Source organism: Molothrus aeneus, chromosome 14 (assembly GCF_037042795.1).
Source record: "Molothrus aeneus isolate 106 chromosome 14, BPBGC_Maene_1.0, whole genome shotgun sequence".
In the NCBI taxonomy this organism is placed as follows: Eukaryota; Metazoa; Chordata; class Aves; order Passeriformes; family Icteridae; genus Molothrus; species Molothrus aeneus.
The window spans coordinates 10,272,127-10,285,621 of NC_089659.1; the positions used below are offsets into that span (position 1 = coordinate 10,272,127).

At 43.5% G+C, this 13,495-nt stretch overlaps 1 protein-coding gene across 4 annotated transcripts in view; it reads right to left on the bottom strand.

The window, feature by feature from the left end:
- The window catches only part of GRIA3 (glutamate ionotropic receptor AMPA type subunit 3), a 142,376-nt gene extending 131,307 nt beyond the window's left edge, over positions 1–11,069 (bottom strand). The window contains exons 1-2 of one of the 4 annotated variants that reach the window (XR_010784539.1): positions 10,629–11,058; positions 9,610–9,768 (exon numbers count right to left, since the gene is read on the bottom strand). Coding sequence is in view for 3 of the 4 variants with exons in the window: in XM_066559593.1 (XP_066415690.1) it covers positions 9,610–9,768; positions 10,629–10,719 (250 nt within the window). In the remaining variant the exon portion in view is untranslated. Of the gene's footprint in view, positions 1–9,609; positions 9,769–10,628 lie in introns of all 4 variants that reach the window. The other 3 variants (XM_066559593.1, XM_066559592.1, XM_066559594.1) reach the window with 3 other exon arrangements.
- Between the last annotated feature and the right edge of the window lie 2,426 nt (positions 11,070–13,495).

A 13,495-nucleotide genomic window follows, 5' to 3' on the forward strand; every position in this document is an offset into this window, starting at 1 on the left:
AATGAAGCACTAAACACTAGGTCCCAGTGGTCACTGCAGATATGCATGACTAAGTATCACCACTTGCAACTTCTTTTTGTGTTCTATAGAACAAAAAAGAGCTGTCGGTAAAGCACACCTAACACATATGAACACACACCTTCGAAGCAGGACACTGCAGTTGTAGAAACCTTCACAACATTTACTGCCCTCTGCATGTAGAAAGTTACACTGATCCATGCTTTAGAGCAGCTTCTGCACCTAGAGTGCCAAACCGGAGTAGTGGAAAACTTCAGGAGGGTTAACTGGTCTCATTTGGATCAATTTTGGGCCTATCTCATTGCCTCTCCAGGTAATAAAGTAAATTCCCTGTAGATGGTGTGGAAAGACATGCTATACATACTTTGACTGACAAAAGTCGTCTATCCATAAAATCCATCACAAGCAGTTTGTACTATATACCCTGAAAAAAAGCAAGATTTCCTCCAAATCACACACAATTTTATATTCATATCCATAATCTATATGTTGTTATAAAAATTGGACAGAATAGGTGTTTTTATATGAAAAAAGCAGATTCATGCCTGCAGAAACATCTTGCTAACTTGGATAAGCTTCACCAAATTGTTTCAACCAGGAAAAAAATGCACAAAAAAGAAATAATAATTTCCAAAACAAAATACTAGACTTCAACTGAAGCTGAGTAATTTTTTTTAGGTCTGAAACTATTTTAAAAAGCTTTTATTTTTAATTCTCACATTTTGAGGTTGATCCTAATCTAAATGTTTAAAACCTTTTTGGAACTACATCTGAAATGAAAGATTAGCAAGTCACATAGCTCCCATCATTTCAATCAAGATATTCTGGGATATACAATTAGTTTCTGGGATGCACAGAGCAGTGGGATAATGGTTCTATAGAGGAAGTAGGTCTGAGCTGGCCGAGGCATTCAATATAAATATATAAAAACTATCATTAGTCATGAGAATCACTCTGCTGACATGGCTGAAATAGGAAAGAAATAGGATTAGCTGGCACATTATGATCATGTACCTTTTTTCTCTTTAGCCCATTTTCTATTCATCAAGAAGTCATAAGCAAATAGGCACAAAAAGCAATGTTTTAAAAAAGAAATTCAGAGTTGGATAGTAGGTTTTATGCAGAATGTTTGCTCATTCAGCACTTCCTTATGTTCAAGTGCTTTTCACATATTCCACAACAGTAGTGAAGCCACTCTGGAGATGCTACTTGACCACTGCACAAACACTTCAGAGAAAGATGGGTGAGTACATTAAACTTGCTAGATAATTTAGAATCCCCCTAACAGTTTTGAGTCAATCCAGGGTTAGAGATGGGGTCAGTCCTTTGCAAATCAATAGACACTAATTAGCTCTCATCTAACTGCTGGGAAAAAAAGAACGCATGAACTTGAGTTTTCTGACCAGCAGACTTCATTAGAATTCAAACTTGGTGACACAAGAGGTAAAGTCTCAGAAGACAAAACCTCTGTAACTGGTAAAAACCAGTGTTTCCCCATGCTCTCCTGTAGAAAGACTACAAAAAGTTCATCACCTGAAAAAACTTTCCTATTACTACTTCTCTGCAGGCCATCTTCCCCCTTGCAGCACCCCCTCAGCAGAAAAACACAAATTACAACAATGACAACCACCAAAAAGTTTTAGGGAATTTAGCATGCACAGCTGAGTACAAAGACAAATCAAGATGTGTGTCATGATGCAGCAACCCTGTGATCCACAAGACCTGATCCATGTTCACTAAGTGGGCTGCAGCACCCAAATCAGAGTAAGATCTCTGAAATGGAAATGAGACAAAGAAATCACAGGAGGCAGCAACCCCTGAAACGCACTGCTGCACATCTCTTGGAAAAGCTAGCAGCTGGGAGATACTGATTACAGCACACCTCACTGGGAGAAATCAACAGACAGCAGCACCTCTGGTAAAGACAGGTCTTTCTCCATCACTCAAACAGAGTGTGGGGTCAGGTAGGCAAGAATTGGGCATTTGCTGTACTGCAGTAGTATGGACCAGACCTATTATAAAGACCCAAAGGGCATAACAGACAAAAAACTTTTCAGTATCAAATATTTTTTCTCTCCAACAGCTTTGCTTATTTCAGGTAAAGAGCTGAAAACTCCTCCTTAACCAAGTGATAGATTGGCTTGCTGTATGGCTGTGACACATGTTCTCCCAGGTCCATCAGTGGGAATGAACATCTTCTTAAAGCAAGGACAGCAAATTTGTAATTGCCAATTTCAATTCATCTTTCAACAGGATCAAAAGTAGGCTGGATTTTGGTGGGGATTTTTTTTCCTTCTTTTTTTTTTTCTCGTTTTGTTGGTTGTTTTTTGGTTTTGGGTTTGTCTTTTTTAGGAAGTGGAAGAAGTGATCAATAAATCAAAGAAGGTTCTGTTAGCCTAAGCTCTCCAAGTTTTTTATTGGAAACAGCCTTGCAGTACCTCTGAGACAGAGGTAAATTTTACTATTCTTGTGTAAGAGAGAGCAAAACCGTGCTATTACAGGACAATCCAACTTACTCCAAATCATGCTATGAGCCTCCAGAGGATTCCACCACTTCCCAAGTTCAGTCCCTTAACCAGACAGACCAGGCCAAATGCTTGATGTTTGTATGTGACAAAACCACCCATGGTGAAATCAGCAAGCACAATTCCACACATCAGCCCAGGAAAAAGATGTGTGAAAATAATGAAGTATACACAAAATGAGTGACTATGCACAGACTATACACCATCAGACACTAGCTACCTCTTACCCAGATGGCTGCATATAATTTTAAAGACAGTCCTTTTACTAAAAAACTCTCAAGCTATTGAAGCACCCATACAGCCCTACATATTTTTTAAATTCTTGACCAGAATTTCAAAAATTACATTTGAACAAGCTCCAGCAAATATCAGCCCAACACAAGGGCAGGACCAAGCATTCAAAGCCAATCACTTAAGTTATAGGTGGACTGAAAGCAAACATGTAAATTGCACTTGAAACAAAACAAGCAAAAAAACTTTTAGCATATCTGAAACATCCAAACAGTCTAGCAAAATAATGACATACAAGTGACCAGATAGGTCACTCCATTCCAGCAGAAGAGTGCTCACCTGCACTATTATCCATTCCAGGAAAGCAATTCACCCTTTCTACAAATGCCTGGGCAAGTTATCCACAGCACTGTGTCTCTGCAGATTGATCCTCATGCATTAAAGGCTTCTGTGCCTCCTGTGTGGTGTTTGTGTCAGGGTTGCACATTGCCACTTGCTATTTTAGAAACAGTTAAGATGATAAAATAGATCCAGAGCCTCAGACACAAAGGCAAGGATATGCAGGAATGACTGCTCAGTGGATTCTGACATAACTCGTTCCTAGTTCACTCTTTCTCTTTACACAGAAACCCCATCACCTGTTTCTCTCTTGCTCTGTGCATACACAATAGTATCACCACTAACACACCTTTGTGAGACCAGCTGAAAGGGTACTCAGTGCCTTTGAATAGTTCATATATTGCTGTGCACTAATAAAATGAACTCTGCATTCTGTATCTGCTGATATAGAAATGTCTCCAAACTTCCCAACAGAGTCAGGCTGGAGTGTGCACTGTGAGGCTGTGTGGTAGTTATAAGCGTCCAGCTGCAATGGCTACAAGCAGCAGAGCAGGAGTGTCTACCCTGGAGTCTCCATCAGGTGGCTGCACATGAAAACTCAAAGATTATTTCAAATTTGAAGTTCCAAAGGCATCTGATATTCTGAAGATCAACAATAATATAAAGCAGGCGATACAACAGAGGGGAGCCTCTGGCTCTGACAGGAAATATAATGCATACATATTTAGAAGAAAAGAATCTCCATGGGTGAAATTTGGAAATTGCTTCACTGCAGTGATCATCACAGCTTCACAGAAAGTGATTTTATCTACATCAATCATTTCTAAATTTTTGGCTTTAGATCACCACGTTGTTCCAGTGGAAGTACAAGCCTTCATATAGCAAACCTCCTGACAATAGGTACAGAGCTTTTAGGCTGCCTTATGAGTTTCCTTAGAAAAGGGGTGATGGCCTTCTAGTGATCTCTGCTCTCCAGCAGCACAGAAAGTACTGCTCTCAGGTTGTAACTTAAATGCCAAAAACCAATTCACATAACACCTTTCTCACAATAAATGAACACAGGTTTTCATTTATATGGGTTGGCTGTGTTTGAAATGAATGATGAAAACAGTGTTGATGGTTCAAAAATAACATATTCTAAAACATTTTAAGGATGCCGAACTAAATCAAAATTAGCGTTCTAAAACCGGTAATGATAAAATATGTACTTTAAATGGAAAATGTTAAATCGATGGTTTGTGACAATAAAGAAACACTGAAAATACATCAGCTCTCATTTCACACCTTCTTGCATAACAGTCCTACACTGGCAGTAGGATGGCCTCCCACCTCCCAGACACTGAACACAGTGAACCCAGAGGAAAGAAACCCACTGTTTTCTGCAGCTCTTGGACAAGCTCCCAAATCAGCCTTCAACAAAACTGTGGGGCTTTTTTTGTGGTTGTTAAAAGCTTCTGTCACAGGCTAGTTTCCCATCATGGCATCTCCATTTCCTCCCAGAGATAAACTCCAGCTGTTATACATTTCAAGGGAAGGTGTAGTTAATCAGTAGCTCTCCAACCTGCCCTAATAGCCCCATGGGTTCTCCAGGCCCAATGCTATATAGAAAAACAGAACAATTTCATATCTGCATCTGCACAAAATCTTTCCAAAACTAAACAAGTAAATGGCACTCTTTACCAGGCTTCACTCTTTATTCATTTGGTGAACTCAGAGTTTCTCAAAAAAGTGTCCATCCATGTAATGGAACCCTAGCATCTAAACAGTACATCAATGTAATGTACATTGTACAAAGCAGAGGAGACTAAGTTTATTCTGAAATTAATTTAAGAAATAATAAAACATAGTTTGAAAGTGGTGTGGTTCCTTCTGGTAAGGCTGAGATCACATTAAGTTTAATGACAAATCATCTGCTCTGCCAGGAAGTGGAAAAAAATGTTAGTTGGAAAACACCTTTCAGGTTTCAGCCTAGACCAAATAATGCAAAAGCTTTGACCCCTAAACTGAAGCCAGCTGCTTTTCTTGGTCATACAGCAGTTACACACGATACTTGAGCGCATTTTGCAGCATGAATGGCATTTTCAGTGGTCTGTAATGAGTAGAGCTGTGTAGAAAGCACATTTCCAGGTGTTTTAACACAGAACATCAGAGAAACCAGAGTATATTCCATATTGGGAGAGTTCAGGCATCTCTCCTGTGCTCGCTGCACCCGCAGAACCAGCAGTACCCAGCCCAAACTTGGCAATGCTTTCAGCAACACATGCTTATGCTTTTGGCAGAAGGGAGCTGACCACTTGCAGCATCAGTGTCCTTTGCCAGCTGGCCAAAGGGCACACAGATGCAAGGGAAGCAAATTATCTGCCCACTGGCAAAAAGAAATGCTGAACAGCACCTAAAGGAAACGTGGGGCTGTGCACGTGCGCGCGAGTGCGAGCGAGGGTGCGAGTGAGCTCACACACCCCCACACCTGTGCCCTGGGACAGGGAGCAGCTCAGTTAAACTGCAAAAACCGCCTGCTACTACTCCTGAGGTATCATTTTCTGCAACACTCTCACAACAATGAGCATGCACTTTTCCCACTAAAATCTTCCAAGCTGAATTTTTAGGATCAAACACAAGGACTGCAAGGATGCTAAAGTAAATTTTTATAAGTCTGAAATCAGACCCCTTCAAGAAACTGCTGATACAACCACCTACAGGATTTTAGCAGCCTAAGGTTAGCATGTCTTTGCACCCTCCCTCTTTTTTTTTTTGGTCTCTTGAAAAATGAATGCTCATGAAAAAAAACCAAACCAAACCACTACATATCTATGTTTGGTAAAATACAAAAAGCTTTCTGGATTTAGAAGATACATAAGAAAAAAACTCGGAAAAATTAATGGGAAAAGAATTTGCAGCTGATAGGTTAGATTTAGCTGAGAGATGGAATCTGTATATTAATTAGATTCTACAATCACAGCCCCTTTTCATCTGCACACATCCCACCACTGTCATTACATGATCAACAGATTTTAATGAAAACCATGCTTTTCACTAAAAAATGCTTTGAGATATTCAAGAGAGACTATACATAAGGTTTAGTTTACTTTTCTAAATATTTCTTGAAAATTGTACATAAGGCAAGTGCACATTTGTTGGCTGTAAAGGTGTACAACAGCAATTTTTTGCAATGACAGTGCAGAGAGGGAATATGAGATCTGTGTGCTAATGAGCTGACACTGCAGAGGCTGGAGCAGTGTTAGTGTAGTGCACTACAAGTGCAGAGCACAACGACAGACGTGGGCTATTTCTAGGGAATGTGATCCACAGAACTATACACACAATTCAACATTAACACCAACATCCTTCATCAGATTATGAGCAATGCATGGGAGATATTGCTTCAGTGACAAATTTATATATTTGAGTTGTCATATTCATATTGTTCTGAAACAGCTAGCTCACTCCCTACATGAGCATTTTTAAAGAAAATATAACCTGATTTTGATTTTATAAATTCATAGGTCAAGTCAGCTTGCTTTCTGTTTCTATTGATAGGAAAAAGCTGCATATTTTAAGAAATGTAATAATTTCCCTGGAGCCAACTGATAAACTTCAATTCACCTTTAAATACACTGGAATTTTCATCTGTGTTTGCATTTGTTCTCTGTTAAGATATCATACAGCTAAATAAATAAGTGGGCAGATAAATACAGAGTGGATAAATACTGTATGAATGTGTGTAAATTAAATATACAGAGAGAGGCTTGGTGCTAGCAGCGAAGCAGGGAATACATGTACATAAATCAGATTATGCATCATTTAACTGAAAAAGAAATGAGAGGGAGGGGCTTAAGGCAGGAATTTTCTTCTGCTTCTAAACAAGTTTGTTCCCAGGTTGGGATATTGCCAAATCTGCCGTAGCAGAGGTGGGCTATTTTTCTCAGGCTCATGAGAATACTTCAGAAGAGGGTTTTTTTCTCCTCTGGAATGCACCAGATTGCATCAAACGGGATGTGCAGCTGCACAGTAAGAACCTAAGTCTTTCTGAGCAGAGCCCCCTCAATCCCTGCACACAGAAACACTTACTACAGTCATTATCATACAAATCAATGCAAAAGAGAATGAAAAGTATTATTTTATGGATACTGACTAGTACAGGCACTAGGCTCAGGCTGCACATGCTCTTTCCTTCAATTTCCTCTCAGCTCCTGTACCTATCCCACCACAAAGTCAGCCTCAGCCTCCCTCCCCAGTGAAGGCAGAGTCACTGCAGGTTTCTCTCCCATGGAACCCTGCCAATTGCAAATATTGATCAAACGGCTGTGTGACAGCACTGGAGACAACATATGCTTATCTCCAAGTGAGGTAAAAATGTTGTGGAAAGAATTCCTTCATGGATATGGCAGCACACTGAAATTATCTCCCACTCCCATAGGAAATGAGGATATGGTTAAAGGCTGGAATTTTGGTCAGGTAGTGTAAGGACCTATTAATTCATCCTAATGCATTGATACATATAAGTGTTCTGACTTTCAAAGAAAATTGGTACCAGATCCAAAAGAATAACTGTTCTGATGGGGGTTTTTGTATTTTGAGCTGCTGAAGCTTATGACTGGTGACTTGGACTCGCCGTATTCTTTTCTTATCAACAGTATTATGAGATGGTTGACACAGTACAGACAAGGTCACCTTTTCATTTTCTTTCGTCTGTTTCTTTTTTCACATCTTCTGCTTTTAAATAGGTTACTGTAGGTACATCTTCTTTGGTCTACAGTTTCTCCAGAGATTCAAATTTTCCCAATTTTACTATACTGGTAATATGGGTGTTGGAACAAGCAGCTCTGTACTACAGAAAACCATCCCACTTTACTAAAATTGCCACAGCTTTTAATAATCATTGACAAAAACCATTAGATGTCAGAAGATGAGTAGAGCACTGACTAAATATACTGAACAAGTGTGTGGATCGCTTCTGTTGGTGGGGGGAGAGCTGGTAACAACTTTTAAAAAACAATTAATAATTAATCACCCAAGCAGTTCAATGTATTTAGTTTAAATCCATATAATTGATATTTAGGAAACTGTGCTTGAGATGCCGCCTCTTGAAGGGATTACACTGATTAAGGATTAATAGTCTGATGTTTGTTGTAAGAGCTGTTGAAGCTGGATAGGATTAGTAAAATAAGATGCAAAGTAGAGACACGATTTTATGTACCATTTTTTCCCACTTTACCAAGTATTTTTATTGTATATTACATAATTAACCCCCCTGCAAAAGTTTAAAGGTTCTACTTCAAAGTCCTTTGGAGAGTGTAACACTGCACTACCAAGAAGCAGTCACATGGGGGATATGTTAGAATGTGAATCCAAAATTTGTCCATTATTTCCTTACTGTATATTTTTTAACCATCTACTTTCTCAGAATATACAGTGGGACAGGAATGTAAGAACTATCCTATCTCCTGCAAATAAAAAAATAAATAAGTTATTCAAAACATATAATTGTTTTAAAGCAAAAATTACTATTTTTCTGTATTCCAGTACTTCATTATTTCAGTACAATGCTTCCTCTTTGACCATTTTACACTGTGAGTATAAACCTGCAAACTGTGAGAAGTAACCTGTTCATAATGTGAAGTTCGTACATTGCATTCAGCAGTCCATTAGATCATGTGCAGACATTTACCTCCACATTGCAAACTGCATTTGCTACCTTGGAAGAGGACTCCTTTCATTTTTAATAATTTACAATAAAATTTGTATAGAATCAAATTTGGATACATCAGTAAAACAAATATCCAGGAACTACTATTGGTAAAGGAATGCTTTTTAAAATGCAGAACATGCACAAGTCTTTCTGAAAGAGATTTTGCATCTTAACACCACATTAGCAATACTCAAAGTTCTATTTTGCATCTTCTGTTAATAAAAGCTCAAATTGTATGTGTGCACTGCTTGTGCAGAGCTATTTCTCCTAATGCCAAGTGTTCTAATTCCATTTTCTCTCCCCTCAGCTCTAACAGTATGTGTCAGTTTACAGTCTCCTCAGCTTTTCACAGGACTCTCACTGTAAAAAAACAACTCAGTATTTCAAGGCAGATGAGGCAAGTAAGCCCCTCTAGCCTTGTCCCTCTCAAGGTCACTTCTAAACAGTGGTTTCTGGTTTTTCCCTACATAGTATATCATTTGCAAATTATGCCTTTTCACAGAGCTAGGTTGTAGCCTCAACAGAAAAGGGATCTTACTTCAGCAGCAATTCACTGATTGCAGCTACACAGCACTGCTATATCAACAACATGGTTGTTTTCCTGAAACGCAAAACTAAGGGGATGAGGTGGTAAAAGAACTTTTCCTAAGATATTCCATATAATGCTGCAAATCTACTAAAGCTCCAGTCACTACACACATTTGTTGCACTATATTGTATGACCAAGAACTCTAGGCTACCAGGAAGGAACTGAATGCAGGATAGATAACAAATTAATATATTTTTTAAAACCAGGTATTTACTTACAAGCATTTGTCACTGAAAAACTGTTGGAAGAGTCCAAGTGATCTACGTGATAGTTCAAATGGAAGGGCTTTTCTGTGGTATTTTGATTTGTGTTGTATAGCTGCACAGCAAATCGAAATGCACTGTGCTCCTGAACAGTGTTCCTCATGAAAAGTCCACCTAGGTGAGGAGAAAAAGAAAAAAGGAAAAAAGGAAAAAGGTATTTCAGAATTAATTTTGAGGAGAAACAGTGGTAATAAGTTATATTTGCCTGCTGCACACTGCAGGAGAGAATGAACAGGAGCAGCCTGAACGTGAGCACATAACTCTGACAGAGCACCTACATGAAATACATATTCCAAGTCCAAAGTTGGGCTTTTAAAGCCACACACCACATCCAGGTGCCCCCTGAGCAATGAGAGTCGCTTGGAGCTGCAGGTGCACCTTGAAAACCAGGCCACTTCTACACGGATGCCCACACAGAGATTTAAAAGTCTAACTTGGGGAACCGTGGCACCTAAATCCTGTCCAGACTACCGAAATATCGCCGCTGTAGTTATGTGCGGGGACACGGCGGCGTGCGGCGTGGCAAACGTGCGGTTTCACGGTCTGCTGGAGCGATAGCGCGGCCGAGGGAAATGATGCTCCGAGGGACGGCAGGGAACAGCCCCCGCTGCACTCGCTGCCCTGAGCCTCACGGCTCGCTCGGCCCCGGCTTTCGGGCACGTCGCTACAGATTCACGCCACGACTCTCTCACATTATGTGCTCCACGGGATGCGCTGCTCCAGGGCACGGTTCCGCAGAGCGCGGACCCGATCCCCGCCGCTCGGAGGGGTGCGGGCAGCCCGGCGCCGCTCGCAGCCGCCCGCCGGCGCAGCCCGGGCACCGCCGCTGCCTCTCGTCCCCAGAAAGGGGAACGAAGCGGAGCAGGGCTGGCTCCTTCCCCACGGCGCCCGGGCTCGCCCCCCGCTCCCCTCCTCACAACTTCCCCCCGGCTGGCGGGGAAGGCGCGGGTCGCGGTGCCGCGGCGGGCGCTTACCTATACTGATGGTGTTGGGGAACCCCGCCAGAGCCTCCCCCAGCAGCCCCGCCAGCAGCAGCAGGAGGGTCCGGGGCGCGCTCTGCCCCATTTTCTTCAGCCCCTGCGGTTCAGCCCCTAAACCGAAACTGGCGGCACAGGCATGGGCGCAACTGGAGACTCGGAGCGGTGTCAACGGTGGTGGCGATGCTGGCGGAGGTGGTGGGGAGGATGGTCCCCCTCCTTTCGTCTCTTTTTTTTTTTATTCTTTCCTTCCCCAAATCCCTCTGCTCTCGTCTTCACCCCAGTCTAGCAGGGCTCATTGGCTGCGAGATTGCCTTTCTCCCCCGTCGCCAGCAGCCCCCCCCGAACGCAGGGACTTCCCCCAAAGATGGTGGGTAGCGGAGCCGCCGAGGCTGCTCCGCCCGGGCCGGGAGGGGGTTATCGATCAAACTTGGCGTGAGGCGGGCTGGCAGCCGCTCCGCTCCGCTCCGCTCCGCTCGGCCCGCCCGCCCAGCCCCGGCGGCTCCGGCCGCGGCTCAGCGCTCGGGGCTGCGGTCGGCGGGAGCGCACCGGCCTCACGTGGGGCGGCCCCCGGACTGCAGCTGCCCCTTTAAAGCTGCATCGGCTCGATGTGTGTGTGTGTGTGTGTATGAGAGAGAGAGTGCGGTGCGTGCGCTGTGGGCGGGCGGGGGAGGGAGCGGGGAAAGGAAGGAGGGGCGGGGAGCCGAGCCGAGCCGAGCCGAGCCGGGGCCGGCAGAGGAGGCCGGGGTGGTGGGGAGGTGGCCGCGTCCTGCCCGTGCCAGTGCCCGTGCCCGGTGGGCGCTGCGGGCGCCCCAGAACTTGCGGGGCCGGGAGGCAGCAGAGGCGGCTCGGGGCCGGGGGCGGGAGGCCTGGTGATGGCCGGGGCAGGCGGGTGCCTCTGGGCCCCTCTTGAGGGGAGAGGGCTGGGGACAGACGTGAGCGCAGGGACTGGCGAGGGAGGGCTGGAAGGGGACACAGAAAGGGATGCCGAGGGACCGTGCGTCTCCCGAAGGGGCTGCCGGCCCTGCGCCCGAGTTCTCCCCATCCCTCCTCCAGTGCCAGCGCATCAGCAGGGAAGCATCATCCGCCCACAGCGCTGTGAAGTGAAGAAAGACAAGAAGAGTTGAATCCCACACGAGGGAATGTTAGGTCCTTCCCAACCTCCTCTAAAGGAAGGAACTCAAAGTCTCCTCGTTTCATCCTTGATGCTGGAAAAAGACACAACATGTGTGTCAGCTGATGAGCTGCCCCAGCACAGCACACAGGGCAGGGCCAGCCTGGTGGTCGCAGGGGGATGGGTGGCAGACATCCCGTGTGTCTTGAACACCAGCCCTGAGACGCCCTCATAGGCACAGGGAGCTGCTCTGTGTCTGCCTCAGTCAGGTTCTCTGTGGTCTTTCACCCATCTCCTTGGCACTTCGTTGTATGGATCCTACAGTGCTTTTCTTTTTGCTGCTTTGGGGCTCACAGAACCGTACAAAATGGAGACAGAGAAGCAATACTAGGTGGAGTTGTCCATCTCATAGGCCTAGCAAAGACTGTTCTTTCCTTAATATTTGTTTTTCCTCTGATTTCAGCAGGTGACTTTACCTTGGTGCTCCTCTGCTTTTTTTTTTTTTTTTTTTTTTTTTGTCTTAATCTTAGACTGTGGCATTATTTGGGTCAATGTTCAGTTCAGTTAGGGTTAATATTAAATGCAGTTGGCTTTGCATTTGTAAAATAATCAACCAGTGCCACTGGCTGTAGCATCATGTAAGTAGTCAAGGTGTAAGATTGAAGATTGCTGCAGATTACTGCACAAATGCTGATGAACAACATCAGAGATTCAAACCATTATTTTTAAAGGAAGCCAGAGGCAGAGGTGAAGAGCAGGGCACCACAGTCATGATGCAGGAGTGTAACACATGCTTTTAGTGACATGTGTGACACCTGCTCACTCCAAGGTGCATGCTTTGGTTGCTTCATGTTGTGTTCCTTTATGAGAATCAATCCCAGAAGATGGAGACTGTTCTAGTTCAGGCAGAGTAGGAATCAGGCTGCGGGGTGGATGGTAATGTTCCCTATTTAGATTGAGATGGCAGTTGCCACTTTATCTCTTTAAAGAAATGGTTTTCTGTATGGACAGGTGGGGTATAAGGTCCATGATTATATCTGTAGCACTCCTGAAGCTCAAAGCCCTTTCACATATTACCTATGAATCCTGTAAGCATCCCCTTGAGGCCTGATTATATTCTTCTTTTACAGATATAAAAATTTAAAAATCAGAGAGAGCCACTGGCCCAGCTCACCTAACCAGGAAGTTTCAGACCCAGAATTAGCATCTTGAGCAGCAGCCTGGCTTTGCTGTAGAGCGCTCTGCTCACAAATGTCTTTTGGTAAGGACAGCAGATCTGAAAGCTACAGACAGGTACAGGAAGTTTAGACATTAAGGACAGTTGTCAGAAGCATGTTCCTCTTACCAAATAATTTCTCTGTCTTGTTCCAAACTACTTACCTTTTCCTATTCTACACACCTCCAGCCTATTTCTAATGTATTCTCTACAAAGTCCTGCTGTCCTCTTTTTTTTTGGTGTGCTTTGCTAGCAGTCCTTTCTTCCTCTTCACTTGCTCTTGCAAAGTCTCTCTATCTCTGCAGCTAAGGATTGCAGGCTGGTGGCCACCTGCCACACTGACAGCTGATGGTGCACTGAAAAAAATATTAAAGAAATTATGTATAACATTCTAGGTGTTAGAACAAGGGAGGAGATAAAATAGCCATGAAAGAATGTGGCATGTGTCAGCTTCACACACTGCCAGCAGGGTGGGTACCTTGTCTCCAATAAAATGGTGATTCACAGTCTAATCTACAAATGGACAGTCTTGTG